Source organism: Rhea pennata, chromosome 1 (genome assembly GCF_028389875.1).
Source record: "Rhea pennata isolate bPtePen1 chromosome 1, bPtePen1.pri, whole genome shotgun sequence".
In the NCBI taxonomy this organism is placed as follows: Eukaryota; Metazoa; Chordata; class Aves; order Rheiformes; family Rheidae; genus Rhea; species Rhea pennata.
Genome location: NC_084663.1, coordinates 52,060,701 through 52,079,422, shown reverse-complemented (window position 1 = coordinate 52,079,422; position 18,722 = coordinate 52,060,701). Strand labels below are relative to the sequence as shown.

Genomic DNA, 18,722 nt, shown 5'->3' with positions numbered 1-18,722 from the left:
TCTAATTATTCACAAATGTGCAGGGCTGGCCTCTGCCTTATGATTAGTTCTTGAAAGATAGACTACTGGCATCTCTTCACTAGCTCTCAGCAAACGTGAAGAAGCCTATCCGTGCATAATATACTGTAGGATACATGTGAAATATTTATCAGGTAATCATGAGACTGCATACAAAACCAAATGCTGACGGAAATAAATGGCAAACCCCAACAAAGGATATGAAGAAGCTTCTAGATGATGTAAAGAAGGGTATTCCTAGTTTTTGGATATCCTTTTCGAACTAGGTTACTAACTCAAGTGACCGGTAAGAAGACACAGAACTTTTTATTCCAGTTTTAAATCAGTGTTTTCTACTGTGACTCAGTTATGACTAAGGACTTGTCCCAATTCCAACTAAGGACTTAAATTCCAACTCACGTGATAATATGATTATTTATTCAAAACCATACCTTAATGAAACACTTGTGATCGCAATATTAGACCATAAAAATAAGACCATTGTCATCAGTGTTTCAGTTAGAAAGGCCATAGTTATAGAATGTCTACACTTAGTAATTTTGTATCAATGCTCAATTACGTCCTGCTCACAATATCACAGCAGATAGTATTTCACACTTTGAAAATGCCAAACTATGTAAAATATGTTTTCTGACTAGAAAATAGATTTCATTTTGTTGTTGCGGACAACTATATTGGAAAAATTGGTCTCAATGATAATTTTTTCTTTGGTAAGAGAAAATCTGATCATGGAAAGAATTTTTAATTAATATTTAAGAGGTTAAAATTATTTAATTAGCTAAAAATACAAAAGTAAAGAATATCTGTAAAAACAGTTGCTGTCAAGGACTAAAAGCAAAAATTTTTGAAATCAACAATGCTCTTTCCATCGATTTGAAATTTTCTATAGATCTGAAGTCATTAACACCGTATCTCCGAAAGCGTAACATTAAAATCCTACCCACTGCAATGTTATTTTGTTGTTACTGTGCTTTAAATTAGAGGTCCTCCTACTATAATCGCAGGGTTGGAACCTGATTCATTACTTCATTTTGTGACAACCGCTAATTGGAGTAGGCCGTTGACCTTGATGGAGGATCAGTAAGGGGTCTCGACTTACTTGCCTGTTGTACCTATGGCACAGTAACACAGGACTGCTGCTGGGCTTTACATGCATCCACTGTGTCAGATGGTGCATTAAGAAGGGATGTGCTAATAATTTGGCCAAGACAGAGAATTTTCAGCAGTGTTTGTAAGACCCCCAAAGTTATACAGAACAATTAATCTTTGTGCCAGGAAAAAAAAAAATCACACAATTGAAAGGGTTATGTTAGAAACCCACAAGAGACCCCCTAGTACCAGAACAAGAGATGACTGGACCTAACTGACCCCAAATACATCTAGTTATATATTTCCTCCGTCAAAGCATTAAAAAGCCATGACCCTGCAGTTTGACCCATGTGAGCAGACCCATCTGTCGGATTCGGTGAGCCAACAGGTCAGCTTTGCTCCCGACCCCGGCAGGGCCTGGGTTTTCCCTTTTGTCTCCACGGGTTAGCTCAGGATCTGCGCGGCAGTGCCCCGCCACGTTCCCCGATGGGGTGAAACCCCAGTGCTGCTGCTCTCCCCGCCGATACTTCTACTAATTCGCCTCAGGGGCTCTGAGCCTCAACACATACCCGTGCCCCTAAAGGACCTGCCCCCTGCTGCCCCTCCGCTCCTCGGGGCAGCGCGGCCTCGCCCCTTGCCGCACGCAGGGGCGCTCGCTCCCCTCCGGCGGCGTGAGCATCCCACCCTCGCCCCAGGTGCCCCCCCCCCCTTCGCCTTCCGCAGCGCGGAAGGAGGAGGCGCCACCTCCGCGGAGCACCTGCGGCTGCCCGCCCCGGCCGCAGGCCCGCCCCGCGCGGCGCTCCCGCCGCAGGACGCCGGGGCCAGGGCGCAGCCCGCCCGCACCGCCGGTCTGCGCGCGCGGGCCCGCAGTGGAGCGCGCGGCGCAGCCGTTGGCGCGGCCGTTGGCGCGGGGCGGGCGGGGCTGGGAGCGGGGGAGGGGAGGCGGTACGGAGCCCTCCGCGGCGGGCGGGGGCCGGGCGCCGGCAGCCACTGAGAGCGCGCGAGCCGTGTCTCCCGAGCAACGGGCCCGGCTCGTCAGGGCTGCGCCTCCTCCCTCCTTCCCGCCCTGCTTCCGAGCGGGTCGTTGCGCCGCCGCCCCCCGAGCTACAGGCGCGGGGGCTGGAGGCTGGGATTTGGGGTGTGTGCATGGGAGTGTGTGTGGGGGGAGGTCCTTGATTGGCCTCGTTCCCCCTCCCCCCGCCCTCTTCTCTTCCACACTCCACCCAGAAATGATCTACTGAAACTAGGAGGAGGTGATTCTCCTCCTCCCTCCTGCTGCTGCTCCTGCTGGTGTGGAAGGGACTGCAGGAATCTCTGCTCCGAGGCAGGGTTTTGGGGGGAGAGGAGGCCCTTCTGTGGAGAGAGGGGGTGGCGGTGGCCCGGAGCGCGGCTCCCCTGGTGTGTGGCGGGGCGTGCGAGGGGGCTGCTTGGTTACTGACCATGGGGAAGGACCAGGAACTGCTGGAAGCTGCTCGCACTGGGAATGTGGCTCTGGTGGAGAAACTCCTGTCTGGGAGGAAAGGAGGGATCCTGGGCAGTGGATCTGGAGCTATTCCCTTATCCAGCTTGCTGAGGTAGGGACATCATTCCCCATCAGATGCTGGGGATATTAACCTCCTCTTTTTTATCATCATCATCCTCATCATCCCTCTCGTCTTAATTTCCATTCCTGTATTCCTCACCGTAACAATAAATCGTTCACTCTCTAGCCAAGTACAAGTGTGCCTGTGTTTAAAGTCACAGGCAGTCATTTTATTAATATAGTAATACTGAATTTCGTGCCTTCAATGCGACAGTAGGTACTTGTTCATTCTATATTACTAGCTCTGGTGCAGAACTTGTATTTTCATTCCTGGGCTAAAATGTACACTATATTAATCATTCTCACCTTTCCTGTGATATTTCATCTTCAAATATCTACTTTCAATCTCTGATGGAGGTGTTAACCACAGAAAAGCTATTGCATGCTTGAAATTCTGTGTAAAAAGACATAGCTTCACCCCACACCCTCACCCGTAGTTGCTACCCTCACTTGCAGAAGAAATTAAGCATGCCATAGTAATGAGTCTATAAAACAAAGAATGAGAATCTTTTTATGAGAGGACATCAAGACAGAGGATGTGTAAAACTTATAGAGCAGGTTAGGTAATAGCAGCATTACTTTAAAGGTACCTGGATTTAGTGGAGTGAAACTGGGTTACTGGCCATGTTGGGTGAAAGGACTCAACTTTAGGCATTAGTCATATCTCAGGCAATCTGCAGCAGGGCTTTGATGTTAAGTTTCATCATGCTATAAGTAAGATTATTATCACAAGCATTTATGACATTTGATATTATTCAAACAGAGAAGATCTGCAGCACACAGCCTAGTGCCAGTGTTAAACACTACGGTAGGCATAGCCAAAGAAAACAAAATGAACTGGAACACTATTGACCTCGAACTAGATTTTTTTTTTTGGGGGGTGGGGAGAGAAAGAAAAGGCATAGAGAAATGGAAATTGCTTAAATGAAAACGCATTTGAGATGGTTTTGCCATTACCTCGTAGTCACTATAATTTATTATTTCTACTATTCCCTGTAGGAGTAAATTTAGTATAATTATCAAAATTATACCTATTTGAACTCTAAAGCCTTTTTATTTTAAAGGTGTTTTTAGCACTGTAAATAACAACAGTCCAGGTATTCAGAGTTTACCAAAGTTCTATGATGTCCCAGTTCAATTAGCTGTTGAACTATTATTTAATTACCAGCCCAATGACCAAAATCAAAATACACTGTGCAACTGCATTTTGTACCACTGCATTTTGTACTTGAATAGTCTGCTTAGAAAGAATTTAAGTCAAATAACCGGTCAGATTTAAAAGATAAATCTTACTTATTTAAAAAAGAGGTATCTGTTTTTGGTAAGAATGGAATTTATAATCCCAATTCTATTGAATGCTTTGTGCAATGACTTGATTTAGAGCTAGTTAGTGGCTGTGCTATATTTGTGCACTGATACTTTCATGTTGTGTATCACAGATGCTGTCTATCCGGAGGGAGTGTATTTGCTTATGTTTTTCCTTTTTATTGAACAGAAATGTTTTACTTCATGTATACAGAACTCATTCACCACGTGTTTTGTGCATACAGATGGGTCATGACAGTTGTTGTTTGCTATTGAGAATTTAAGTATTTCGCATTGTAAACTCAAGTATATTCTTTTCCTGTGAGGACACTTAGCGTAAATAAGAGAAAAGGAAAACGTGCTCTGTTTTATTTACAGTATTTCTTTCTTATGTTATAAAGAACGTTTATAGCTTCTGTAAAGGTAACTTCAAAAATTTAAATTAAGAATTTAACATTCAGCTGCTAAAATTTTTCTAATTTAAAAAGTTATTTTAATACATTTAGAAAGAATTCAATAATGGACTGATACATAAACATTCACAATCTAATATAATTTTGCATAATACTTTTCAAAGGGGATCTTGATAATTGCATTGATTTTACTAGGAATACTCAAGATAGAAACTACTATCCCTTTCAGGAAGTATTTTCAAGAAAGAATTGCATGTGCTAGGTATCTTACCATACCTTTGTGTGAAGAAGTTATATGATTTAACTGATGTTGATAATTATGGGTATAATGGATTACATCCAGAATGACATGCAAAATTAAGCCAAAAGGATTGGATGCTATCTTCGTACAGAGCACATGGAAACAACGAAAGGGTTTTGAAAGGGAGTCTTACCAACATCTTAAGCCTGTTTAGGAAAACAACACTTACTGCCAATAGCGAAGAAGAACTATAATTTTACTGTATAAAAGTGTGAACTTGATGATGGGGGAATCTGAAGATTTTTTGATAGAAAACTAATTGAAATAGCTTTATACATTTTTTGCATGTAATTTATTAGACTGAAAACTAGTTTTGACAGGTATAATGAAGAGCAAGCTATAGAAAAAATAGAGGGGCATAGTTTTCTTCTTTTTATAGAGTGAATATATTGTGGGCTGTAATAATGTCTTTATAGAAGTGCCAGTCTTTAAAGCCATTGCAGAGTTTCATCATGCTTTTGGGGTCTCTAGGAGACATTATTCTTGATAGTGTCTCCTGGTGTTTCACTGATCATAATTTTGCTCAATTCCCAAAGTGGTTCCCCAGCACTGTGCCTGTCCTGTTGTAATAAGAAGAGCCCATGTTGCTATTTCAGTTCCTTTTGGCAATGCTGTTCCTAGCATTAGACTGAAAAAGTTCAAGTCTTTCAGTGTACAGGTGGGCTAATACTGTATGTACCGTGTTGGTCTAAGTAACAGCACACTCCCTTCAGTTCTTTCTCTGAGTAGCCGCATAAGGGCTGGACACAACTCAGCTCATATGGCTGAACCTTGATGCATTTCTTTGTCTTTTGATATTTGCTTGTGCAGTAATTATCTACCTTGTAAATAAAATTTAATATTCATGAATTGACAAATGCACATTGATTGTATTCTGAAACAAGGAACAAACTCTATATGAACTCTGATCTTCTATTTCCATTTTTATATATTTTTTTTCTTCTAACTCTTAGGATATTTTACAGCACTTGGGGAAATAACAGGGCAACTCTTTGTATGGTTATTTAATAGTTGAACATTTTCACTGATGTTAATTACATAGTAAATTATCTGTTTTTTAAAGGGCTGACTTTTCGCTTAAAAGTCGTTGAATCATGTTGAATTATGACCACAGTTCTGGACAACACCACTGTTTAGGAAGGCTATTTAAAGCACGTGTACAAGTACAGATTCCTGTGGGGACTTAAAGATGTACCCATGCCTTCGGGAGCTAGAGCCCAGGTGGGATAAAGTAGCATCTAAAGTTGCACTGCATACCTGAGAGTAGGCTACTGACTCCAAGAGGAACAGCAGTTCATGGCAGATCTGGGATCTGTTCTGTAACTGTGAGACTAGCATATTCTGAGATATCTCAGAAGGCAGACTGTAAGTTAAATTTCTTTTCTCTGTTTCTTCTTGGGATTGTACTTCTTGGAATTGTCACACATTAGTATACTAGCTGTGTTTCAGAATTTGGCAAAAAAAAAAAAAGGAATACTTTATGACTGTGATAGATTGCAAAGAACAGAGGAAAACTTTTACTGATTTTTAAATGATTTTATTGTTTTTTTTGTATTATTGCAGCATAAACCAGAAAAATTGGGTGCAAAATCCCATGCTTCGCCTAACAGAATATATCATTCCATTCCTGTGTCCCAAGCCCTTAAATATACATTAAATAATTTAAAATATACAATAATATAAGAAAATGTAAATTGCTTCTAACAAAAACAGTATTTTTCCTTATCTTTTAATTTGATTGCCCAATAGAACTATGTTATGTATATGTGGATAACCAATTTGCTTTAATGGATAGAGACAGGCTTAGTTTCTTTGAAAGTGTTTTAGTAAAAATAGCTTTAAAGGTTTTCATAAATCTCAGAGACCTTCTATCATTTTGCAGTAGGCAGTCACATACAACTCTTTTTGCCTTACTTATATATTGCAGCATAAAGAAAAATGGGTAGTTTTTATTAAAATGCTAACTTTTAGTCTTTTTGTAACTTTAACTGCATTTTAAAACTACTTTGGGTTTTTGACATTACTAAGGGGCAGAATGTGAATTACTATGTGAACTGGCACAGAGTAATAGGGAAGGGTGAGTTGGCCCCGCTTTGCTCTTTGTTGGCTACTTCTATTACACAGCATGGGAGGGCGGAGCAGCCTGCATGGAGCTGTTTTGCCCTTCCACACTTGGCAAACTGTGGCAGGGAATGGCTCCATTCTTGCTTATTGTTACTTAGTGCAGCCACACCATGTATAGGGCTGGCCCGTGATATTTCTCCTCTAAAGTATAAGAAACCTAGCAAGCAGATTGTCAGTCTGTGAGTCACAATCTGTTTCCTCATCTGTTTCTCCAAGCAGCGTCTTGCTCGCAGCAAAGCCACAGTTTAGCCCTATGGCCTCAGTGCACACTGAAAACTACACGGATTTACTTCTATGCTTGTGCATGGAAGCCCCATGATTCTTTCAGCTTCCAGTGTAAAATCTGATCACAATTAAAAAGAGTTTGTAGAGCAGAAAGTATTTAAAGTAGTAAAATATTATATGAAGCTTTGGTTAAAATTTTAACAAAGTTTTTTTCACTTTTTATTTGAAGTAATAATGAATCCCAATATCAATAAAGATACTATTTCTGTTTTTTGTTACAAATTGCATTGTTTGAAAAAAGAGAAACAAACTTTCTTAGGTTGAAGTTCTCCTACACTTCTGAGATCACTTTTAGTCCCATGTTTCTGTGTTACAAGCTATTTGTTTCAGACAATCAACACAAATAAGAGACTGGCAAGGATTTGTTACATGTAGGTCAACAGGGTATCCAATTAGTCTATGCTTAATTCTAATTTTAGTTGCACTACTTTTAATTAATACATTCAGGTTTTTGTACTGATGTCCCAAACAGCCACCCGCATTCCCAGATTCCCAAATCACTTTCATCATCCTGACAAAGTAGGAAGTTTAAGTCTTTTGGGAACATAAATTTCATTTTCTTCCTTTTGTCCATTAGTGTGAAATGGAAATTAATGATTACTTCAGCACTTAGTACATGCTCTTCAGTATTAGTGATAGTTGATTGATGTCTTCATTCTGCATGTTTACCCTTTCAAATATGTGGGCTTCTTTTGAAACTTAACCTTCACTTTGTATTTTATATCTTTCTTAGACTTATTTTTATTCTTATTTCTGATAAATGCTTTCAGTCAAAGTTTAGACAAGTTTCTATCTACTAAGTTCCTTAGATTTCTTCACAAGTTTGAAATATTTACAGTATGTATAGGTAGCAACATGATCAGTTTTCAGGACATCTGGTAGAAATTATGTTATTAAGGATAAGACAAATTCAGGACGTTTGAGTAATAAATATTCCCTAGGAGCTCAACATGACCCTGGATTTGCAGCTCTGTAGTCGATCTCTGCAGATAAACTCTGCCTTCTCCTCATGCCAGATCTTGTTTCCTGAATGTACTTCAAGTTTACATTCTATGAATTTTCTGAAGTCTGTTAGAACAAATGTAGATAACGGTCAGCAAGATCTGGTGTAAAATCTTTTTCAGTCATGATATCTGCCAATAGAAAGAATCAAGATATGTAATGTAGCAGTGCTGGGGGGACTGATGGAGTTACTGATGGAGTCAGGGAAGACTAAAATGAGAAATTTTACAAAAAGGTTGAAGAGAAGGTAAGGAAAAAGAGCAAAACAATGGAATTATCTGTAGCTTACAAGGATTCTTTAGAAGATAAGTAATTTCTAACTCTGCAATGGACCATATAGATACATTGTGATCATCACCTTGTTTTCTTTCCTGTCTGACATTGATGACTTTAGTCATTTGGAGATCCAATAGAATTAATGCTGCTTTCTACCTCTTTAAAGCTGATGTATGATATCTCTGGTTCTAAGTGGTGGTGTTACAGCAGAAGCTAAAAGGGGAGTAGAAGTGAAATAGAAAAATGAAGACTGATGTATTTTTAAAGATGTTATCTTGTGACTTGTCAAGGTTAGAAATGTTATGATGAGCAAATACAGATGCTTTCCAGACAAGCATTTTCACAGTCAATACACTATTGATCAAGAAGAACAAATCATTGTTTTTAAAAGTCTCCAACCAGATTCTCCTCTTTGCCTCAGTTTGAGCTTTATGTCATGGATAGAACCATTAAGGAACAGGTTAAAGTGCTAGGTAATTTCTATGGGCACTAGTTGAGGCATCCTACAAGCTACTTTAATTTATGCTACTGGTACATAATCCCTAAGAGACAATACAGTGTAGCGTGCAGTTACACTCCTTTTCCTTCAGCAAGCTTAGCCTGCTTTCCCTGGGGGGAGGACTGGTACCAGCGTTCCACGGCTGGGGAATTCCCTTCTGCCATGGGATTTCTCTCCTGGCCACTTCCAATCAGAGTACACATCCTAACCATTTTTATTATTTCAGGATAAAATATTTTGACAACTTTTTGTGTTAAATACATGAGGTATAATGAACAGTATAAATTCCTGCCTGTTGTTATGACATCTTCATGTACATAGATCCTTTTGAAAAGGAGGGAATACATTTTGTTTGAACTTTATAGCCTTTATGTGAAGACTTTTATTTCTTTTTAATTACTTCTTTCTATTGACAATATTTTCAATATGTTCGTTTTGCTTTTAAGAAATAATATTAAAACTCTTCTGTACCTAATTTAACCTCTGTGAATTTCTAGTAACGTATATCTATCTACTATAGCAAAGATTTGGTGAAATTTAATTCTATGAGGTTGTGCTTTTATTAAAATCATTTTACACTATTTCCTATCTATTGCATACACATTTTCTAAAAAAAAAAGAAAATTGGTTCCAGTTTAAGACATCAAATGATAACTGTTTCTCTATAGGTGTTGAAGTGTCTGAAGTGTGCCCAAATTCCCATTATAGTCGATGGAGATCTAGTCAATACAGTTATAGAAGCCTAGAGAGAGATTCATCTCACCCCAAATAGATACTACAAAGGGGCTACAAAGATGGTCAGAGGACTGGAGCATGTGCCCTCTGAGGAATGGTTCTGAGAGCTGGGCCCGTTTAAACTGGAGAAGAGAAGACTGAGGAGGGATTTTATCAATGTCTATAAATATTTGAAGCGAGGGTGTCAAAGGGATGGGGCTAAACTCTTTTTAATAGTCCCGTGCAACAGGACTAGAGGCAGTGGGCACAAACTGAACCACAGAAAGTTCCACCTGAATATGAGGAGGAATTTCTTCGCTGTGCGAGTGACAGAGCACTGGCACAGGTTGCGCAGAGAGGTTGTGGAGTCTCCTTCTCTGGAGATACTCAAAACCCTCGTGGATGCAGCCCTGTCTTACACGCTCTAGGTGACCCTGCTTGAGCAGCGGGTTGGACTAGATGATCTTCTGAGGTCTCTTCCAACCTCAACCATTCTGTGAGTCTGTGAAGTGTGCAGTAACGAAATGCCTTTTGGAAAAGGGGAAAAAAGAGGAGTCTTATAAATCAGAATTGTGAATATTTTTGGAATGGATATTTTTCCACTGAACATGGCCTGAATTTCAAACCTTTGTGATGTAATGTTCCAGTGTGTCTGCTACTGGTAATTTTGAAAGTTAACTGTGAATTTAATGTCCTTTATGTTTACTTGCTGACTTGTGAGAGACATTGTTTTCTGTCTTTAGATGTCACTAGCGATGAGTAGTAACTGTGTATTTAGGTTATCTTTTCAGTTTAAAAAAACCCAATACATTAATATTAGCAGTTTGACCCCTGGATCAGAAATAGGTTAATGGTAAGGTTTCTTAAATAACATAATTTACGCTTACTTTTAGTTTTCATTTTTCTTAAGTAATTATTTATCCACTTCCATATCCTCCTTGTCATCTGTATAGCTAATTTGTCAGATTATACTCATAAGTAATTTCCAATTACTTCCCTTCCTGCTTTGTGCACGTTCATTGAAGAGCAGTATCTTGTATAACCAAGTGATCTAATGATCTATCCATGGATCTTCTCACATAATGCACGCAAGTATCATTTCAGAGAACCAAGTATACCAAATGTAGAAATAACATTTACATATTTTATTTACAATATACTTTACAAATCTGTTATTTGCCATTTTTTTCCTCTCTCTCTCTTTTTTTTTCTTCTTTTTTTTTTTTTTTTAACTTTCATGTAGACTGCATAGATGTTGATTTCAGAAGCATTTCAGTCATGACATAAGCAGGAAACAGCGCCTGGAAGAGAATTGACTAGGCATGTGTTCTGGGTGAGATGTAGCTAGAAAATAGGTTGAAAGGGAAACAAGTAGAGAGAGAGAGAGAGAGAGAGAGAGAGGGAGAGAGACTTGAATTACGGGTACTTGGACTGATTGGGCAGGCAGACTGTATGTAACATCTGAGAAGGTTAGCATGCTAGAAATAGCTGGTAAAGGAAATGAATATTAGAATTGAGGCCGGTTGGCTAAGGAGGGTAGCACTGGTGGATGTGTAGAATAGGCACTTTTAAGAGACAAAATACAGAGCAAAAGGAGTTGCATTCAGCAAAATGAAGATGGACTATATATCCACTGAAATATACTTTTAATTCAGAGCCTGAAATTTCCATATTTCTCTGCTGTTAACAAATATTCGTGAAATCTATTGGCAAACTGTCCATTTTCTTTCAGTGCTCAAATAAATAGAGGTTAACAAAGTGCCATCAGTCACTCCATCAGTTTAAGTGGAGGAGGTTGTTGTGATGGATATAGATGTCTTAATTCATCTAGTAAAGTGTTACCGATATGACACCACATGGTGGAATTTGTGGAGTTTTAGTCTCCTTTTTTTAAGGTCAAGAAAATTTTACATGTCTAAAACTGTGTTAAAAGAATGTTATCATCATAGAAAGCCAATCATTCAGAAGTTATTATTGGTAAAAATGAGGTTGTCTGCACAGTTTTTATTTAGACCCAGGAATGTAGGCACTATATTTTTTTAAGGACATGGTCACACACTCTTTTCCACAAGGTCTTTGCCTCAGTCATGGCCCAGGATAAACAATTCTCATTGAATAAGCAATTATTCAATATTTTTTTCTCCTTACAATTCAGTGTTTAGCCCTGAGCCTTATTTATTGTACACTATTCAAACTCTGCTCTAGAAAAAGAATGATTAATTTTTCTCCTGGGCTTTTCTGTGGTGTTTGTCACTATAGTATCTGACTGCTTCACAACTTTAATGAGTTTATTTTCACAGTACTTCTGTGACTGAGGAAGGGTGTTGATATCTACAGTTTACAGATGGTAACTGAAGCACAGAAAGATCAGTGGATACTTCTCACCTTAATTTTGACTTTCCAACTGAAGAGTACTAGGAGCTCAATTTTCACAATATTAATGTCAGTAGTGTAAAAACATAGGAATAGCTGTACTGTCTCAGAATAAAGGTTTATCTAGCTCAATATTCTGTGTCCAGTAGTGGCTGGAAGTTAAGATGCTAAAAGCTGGTGTCTTGGTAAGAGTATAAACACCAGAGCAAGCATATAGTAATACTTCCTCCAGCATATTCTTGTAGCTTCCAACAATTTACAGCAGCTTTCTGAGCCAGATGTATTGTCTTTGTATTTAAGAGCTGCAGTGGATTTTTCTTACATGAATTTGCTCAATTGATCTTTGAAGCAATGCAAATTTTTAGCATTCATAACTTCTCACAGCAAGGATTTCATATCTTAATGAAGTACTATGTGGAAATCTTTATACATTATGTAGCATTTTATATGTTCAGACATAATTTTTCTTGTAACTGTGGGTACTTTGATTGTCTGGGGGGGGGGGGATCACTGTTACTGAGTGTTTGTGAAAGATCTGTTCAGACGTTCAATGGCTTGTTCCTGGAGAACAGGCACAGATAGAAAATTATTTCTGGTGTGCAACATTAAACTACTTCCTTCACTCATTTAACTAATTTTGTAAATACAAGTGAACTTTCTAACTCCTTTGATTTACAAAAATAAAACAGTTCTTAAAAGTCATCCCCATTATAGACCCTTAACCATTCCAAGACTGGTGTTGTTTGTTGCGCAGGGGAAAATAATACAGACTCCTGTAATTAAGGCTAAAATATATGTGTAAGAGGGATATGTGTAAGAGGCACTTTTTTCCTAAGATATATTAGTGTTTCAGTTCTTGACTTTGCAACCTCAGTAATTTTTTTAATATGCTTTTCTGTCTAATATATATTTCTATCTGCTTTTCCATTTAACAAGCCATTGTTTAATGAGGTGCCCCTAAAGACTAATAGTTTAGTTTGCAGTGTTTGTTTCCCCATTCCAAGATAGCAGTGCCGAAATTTTATTATTGAGATGGAAGTATGTTGTGGTATTTTTGAAGATACTTCAATCTTTTTTTTTTTAATATAGTACTATTATTAAAATAAGGTAATCATATTAGGAAAGTGAGAGTTAACTCATCTTCCATAATTTTACCATTCTTTTAAATGAACAAATTAAAAATCATGCCAAAATGACTGATTATTTGACACTTCAGATGATTATTATATGGACAACATAATTTATGCTGACTTTTTAAAGGATGGAATATGTATTTTTGTATATTTTAATAGATATTTCCTTTTACGTCTAATGCAGTGCAAGATAATAGTTAAACACAAGTAAATTTTTGCTGAGAGATCTGAGAACTTATAAAATTAAAAGGCTGCAGGCAACAAAATGCAAAAATTCATTCAATATTAGAAATATTAAGATATTAACTTGTGAGAAAAAAGACTCAGATATGCTGGAATGAGAACATTTTATTTTCATTATGTATCAGACATATTCAACAAGAGACAATACAATCACATGTAGAATCTTTGACTCACTGACTAAAACTAGACCAATGACTTCTTCAGTTAGTGTTTAGGAATAAGTTTTAGTTGGTTGAATTTTTTGTAATGTTTCTCACACAATGTTAGATCGTTAGTCTCATGGCTAAGCAAAATCTAGTCCGTTTTAAAATGTGGAGTGACTTTTAACTTTGATGGATACTCAGACACTTGATCTTTGTCTTGGTAAGGGTTGTATGATGGAAAAATGTGTTGCTAACTTGCAAAATAGACTTCGAGTTGACATTAATTACATAGTCTCTTCACATCTGAGATCTAACTTGGGGTTATTCAAGAGCTCAGGAGACCTAGACACTTAGCAGCAGTTACAACAAGGTTACTCTTGCTGTAGGAATCATTTAAGTGTTCCACAACCATCTAAGAGTAGTATGGGTGAAAACATCAGAAAAGGAACAACAGCAATAGAAATCTTTTGGTGGGTTTCCTGTGTATATATATATATATATATATGTATATGTATGTGTGTGTGTGTGTGTATATATATGTATGTATGTATATAATATATATATATAATGGTTTTTGTCACTAAATGAAGTGTTATAATATTTACTTCTCCTGCTCTTGCTTTAAAGCTCACCTGGTTATACTGAGGCACAGGCCCAGAAAATAAGTTTTGAGAAAAGAAAGTGAGGTTACTAAGAAATGTCTATCTAGTAAACAGTTGAGGGAACATCCCCTTTGTTAGGTTGCCTGTCTCAGTACACAGCCCCCAAGGGGTACATCAGCTAGTTAGGATAGCTGTAAGAGACAGTCAGAGCTTTTTTTCCCCTTTCCCTCAGGAACTCAGTATTGTTTTCATAGAATTTCTTCTTTTTGCTCCATTTTGTAATAACCCCCCCCTCCTTTCTTTCACTGTGACCTCCAGCTTGAGGGGAAAAAGATAAAGAGTGAAGAACCCTGAGGTTTGTTCTGCCAGCCTTGAAAGGGGGAAAAAGAGGACCTTGCTGCAGATGCCCATTCTAAGGCCAGGGAGACCAGTATGGAAGAAATTGAAAGAGACCTAAATTAATGCTTTTAGAGAATGGAAGAGGCACTAGATTTCACAAAGGCATAGAAAAGGAGAATTTAGGGCAAAATTAATTTGGAAGCCTGAATAACAGACTCAGTGGTGGCCAAAAGTGATAAGAGCAGGGAGATGGGACTGATTTGGGAATTGAGACAAAATTGTTTCATGGGCAGAGAATTAGAGGTTCACTTTCAGGACCTTACTCTAAGACTGATAAAGACTAAGAAATGGCAAGTAAATTTATTTGGAGAGAGACAAGAAAAAGATATTGTCTGATCTTTGCTCAACAGATCTATAGTGTATGTGAATGAATCTGCAATAGCTAGTTGGGAAAATGCCAAAATCGAAACCACCAGCTCTGAAAAAAAGACAGAGGGAAGGAGCTGAGTCCCTTTGTGGTATTTCTGTTTAAATGTATTCTTGGGTTAAAGAAACTCAGGAGATAATGAGACAGCTGGTCTCAGGCCTACTCTTTACAGGATGGAGCCAAAGTGTCTAGACATTCTTGAAAGTCAGTACAATGCTTTGGCTAGTCTTCAGTTCGTAGTAACCCTTTACCCAAATTTCCTTTCAAAATATGACTTTCTTAAATGACACAAGATGTCACCAGTTCTGGGTAAGTTCTCTTTAAACTCTAAAGAGGAATTGAGAACCATTTTTTCCAGAAGGTCATTTCATAGTGGGCATCTCTCAAAGTTTCACTTGACTTGTGAGATGCTGTGGTGCTGTCAGTGGCTTCGGCAGCCATCGTGTTGCATGTATTCTAGCAGTCTTCTGGGATTCTTGGAAAAGTCTAGAATACAGCTGAGATCGTCCTGAGAGGAAAGACATTTTAGTAAAACGGACAATCTGTTACGTTCCTGAAAAGAATCTTGAGCTAATATGGATGTTTGGGAATTTTCATTCTCACTTTCATGGAAAACAATCCACGTACTAAATTCATTCTAGACAACCAGCCATTGTGCTACCACACTTAACGCACATGAGATGAGCCACCTATGAAGTGTAAGAAACTCCTCAAGGGATTGATTTATTTCACTGTAACTACAAAGCAGATGCTGCCTTTCAAGCCGTTGGATTGACACTCGCATAGGGAATTGTCAGGAACAATTTAAGTGAGGGTAGATTTAGCAGAGCAGCTAAAGGGACTGTCCTGTCCCTTTTAGCGTGGCTCTGCATTCTTCTAATCATATGCAATTTTATATTCAGATCATTACAGGCAGATCCATTATGGTTTTGATGACACATTTCTTTACCCTCTGTGACTCTTATTAGGGCTCATTTTTGTACAAAGAAACATACAGAACTCGGCAATAACATGAACATTTAAATACTTGTTCTTCATTTGAGATTGATTTACAAAATGTTTTTGATTAGTTTATGAAGAATTATTTTGTTTCTGAAAGTATTTTCAGTTTAGTTTTAATAGACATAGCACAAAGAATTTTTAGCCAGATATGAAAGTGTTGGAAAAAAACTACAAACACACACATTAGAATAAGACTAGTGATTTGTAAACCTACACTGAAAAATTTCAGAAAAGAAAATAATAACCTGACTTTAATGTCTCATCTGAAATATAATCCCTCTCATAATTTGCTATTAAATTGCTCTGTTGAGGCTAGGATATAATACAGTATCTGAGTTTTTTCCGCCATATTGAAGTGATTATTTGACATTTTTTGGGACAGATTCTTTGAGACAATAAGCATCTGCTCTCAGTAGTAATTTCTATACCTGAAAAGAAGCTAGCCCTTCATCCCTTGAAACTGGTTCTCAGACTTAATCTGTCATCATACTTAGCACACTACCACACTTAAACTTTAATTCACATTTCAATTATACTTATTTTCTGCTCTTTTTGTTGCTCAGTAACCTTTTACTTTATATGCCTCCTATTCCTATGGGAAACTTTCTGTAGTATTTTTTTGAATGTAGACTCATTCCAACTTCTGTTAAAAGTGATAAGTAGGTCTTTGTTCCAAGTAAAGAAAATATATTTGACTAACTGAAATTAGAAATGTATTCAGTAACTGGACACTGAACATGTTAATGACACAGTGTAACTGGATACACTAAAGAGACAGTGTTATTACTCTCGTTTGTGCTAAATAATACACATATCAAATTCTGTTATCACTTTGATCGTTAGGTTCTCTTTTCCATTTGGAACACTACCAAGTTGCCTTTATGTGTTTCCCTGTTAATCAGTAGTCAGCGAGCCTATCAATTTCTCAATACATTAGAATTTTCACCTGCAGCTTAAATCTTTTACAGTTTCTCTAAGTAATTGAAGTGTTCACTTTATCTTCACCTTCTTCTGTTTAAGTAGTGATGTTACTTATAAATGCTTATGAGATAGGGCTAGATATTCTCCCATCTTGCAGAAAATAGTGCAAGCAAAAGAAAACATACTGAAGAAACTTTGCAAATAAATTCAAGCATAGTCTTGAAAAATATGTAAATAAATACAGATATAGTTATGTAGATATATGCCCATTTGGTAGATCTGTACTTCAGTGAAAAGAGCAAGTTCATTTCCCCAGTGGCATATATTTCTCAAATTATACAATGTCATTGAAGCTGTGTGTCATCTTTCCCACTCTTTTTTTTTTTTTTTTTTTTTTTTTTTTCTCAAGAGGTAGAAGTCCATGTTGGTAGGTGTGCCTGAGTGTGTGACAAAGCCATGAAGTGCAACAAATCATATTCTTAGGCAGTAAAATTCAAGTGTATAAAGATTTTTTTAAAAGCCTGTTTTAATGGAAAAATACCAATTTCTCGATGGAACCCTACTAATTTTGGTTATACTTGTAGTGATATAAGTTCTCAGTACAGAAGTGAGATAGAATTTGTGGAGGAGAATCCAAAGAGTAGTAAATTGATAACTTTATCTTCACCTCTGATATGGAGACATTAATTAATATAGTCATTATCCCAAGATTGTTTTCTAACTGATGGTTTACCCAACACACATTTTCTCAGATGCAAAAATTTTATGCAGTTATATAAACAAAACAGAACAGTTTCAGGAAGACTTAAAAAATAAAACTCAAAAGCATTATGGTCAGGACACTCACTTGGAAAATAGACAGTGATAAAGAGGGACTTGAAACTTTTCCTGTCATAATCCAGCTGAGTCTTGAGTTTCACATTCTGTTCTTTACTGCTTAAAAAATTAGAAGCAAACCTCAGATTGAACCTTAGTTTTATTCTTGCATAGACAAGTGGAATTATGAAAAACTCAAAGTGGAAGTCAAACACCTCACTGGATTGTTACTGCAATATGCTACAAAGTGAGGGAGTTTTCTGTATGCACTCCATTCAATTCTTTCTAAATTATAGTTCTCATCTACATTATTTTTGTGGGAAGGCTTTTCTGAACTAGAAAGGAACATATGTCAGAGCTCTGATGGTACCTTCAGAGATATTAGAACTGTTTGAAGTGAGCTGATATTTTTCTTTTTTTCTTCTTCAGAGAAGTACAGAGCTTTTAACTGCTCTTTCAAGTATTATGGCTATAATTTTATAGACTTAGTAACAACTTCACAATTTAGTGTGTGTCAGTGATAGGTTTGACCTGTTTAGGCACTGAACGAGATTTAAAACTGTTCCCTTTTCAGATGGATATCAGTCCATTTTTGTCTGTGATGAAATACCTTATTTGTACAATAATTTTAATCAGCTGATGTAATTCCTGTTCATAATGACTTCTAGCTGAACTGTTGAGGGAAAAAAATGTTCAGTAAAATACTGAATATTATTGAATATGTATGTTATCAAATGTGAAGATTTAGAGTGCAGAGGTCTCTCTTAAGAAGCTCCTTCTCATTCCCTCTCTACTCCTCTCTCTCTCACAAAGAGAATCACACAAAAAAAAGTCACACAAGAAAACAAATCAAGGAACATTGTCAAATGAGCTGCAAATGAATAGTTAGATGGATGGATGTAGTGACAAAGAGAAGTAGTGTGAAAAGAGAAGTTAATGTCTTTTTTCCCCCCGTAAATTTGATATTCTTCCCTGCTTTCCCCCTGAGTCAGTGGCAAGTATGATCAGATTAAAATAGGCCAAAGTCACACATAATCCTGTGGAATATTAAAAAGGAAAATAGTGAAATGAGAGAAAAGACTTATTTTACTTAGACTGGGGAAATATTTTTGATG

The 18,722-nt window shown here is 37.5% G+C and overlaps 1 protein-coding gene across 2 annotated transcripts in view; it reads left to right on the top strand.

Annotated features, from left to right (window-relative positions):
• Positions 1–2,547: 2,547 nt before the first annotated feature.
• The window catches only part of ANKS1B (ankyrin repeat and sterile alpha motif domain containing 1B), a 432,952-nt gene continuing 416,777 nt past the window's right edge, over positions 2,548–18,722 (top strand). For both annotated transcript variants that reach the window (XM_062585768.1, XM_062585759.1), the window contains exon 1: positions 2,548–2,681. In XM_062585768.1, coding sequence (XP_062441752.1) covers positions 2,548–2,681 — 134 coding nt within the window. The remainder of the gene's footprint in view (positions 2,682–18,722) is intronic.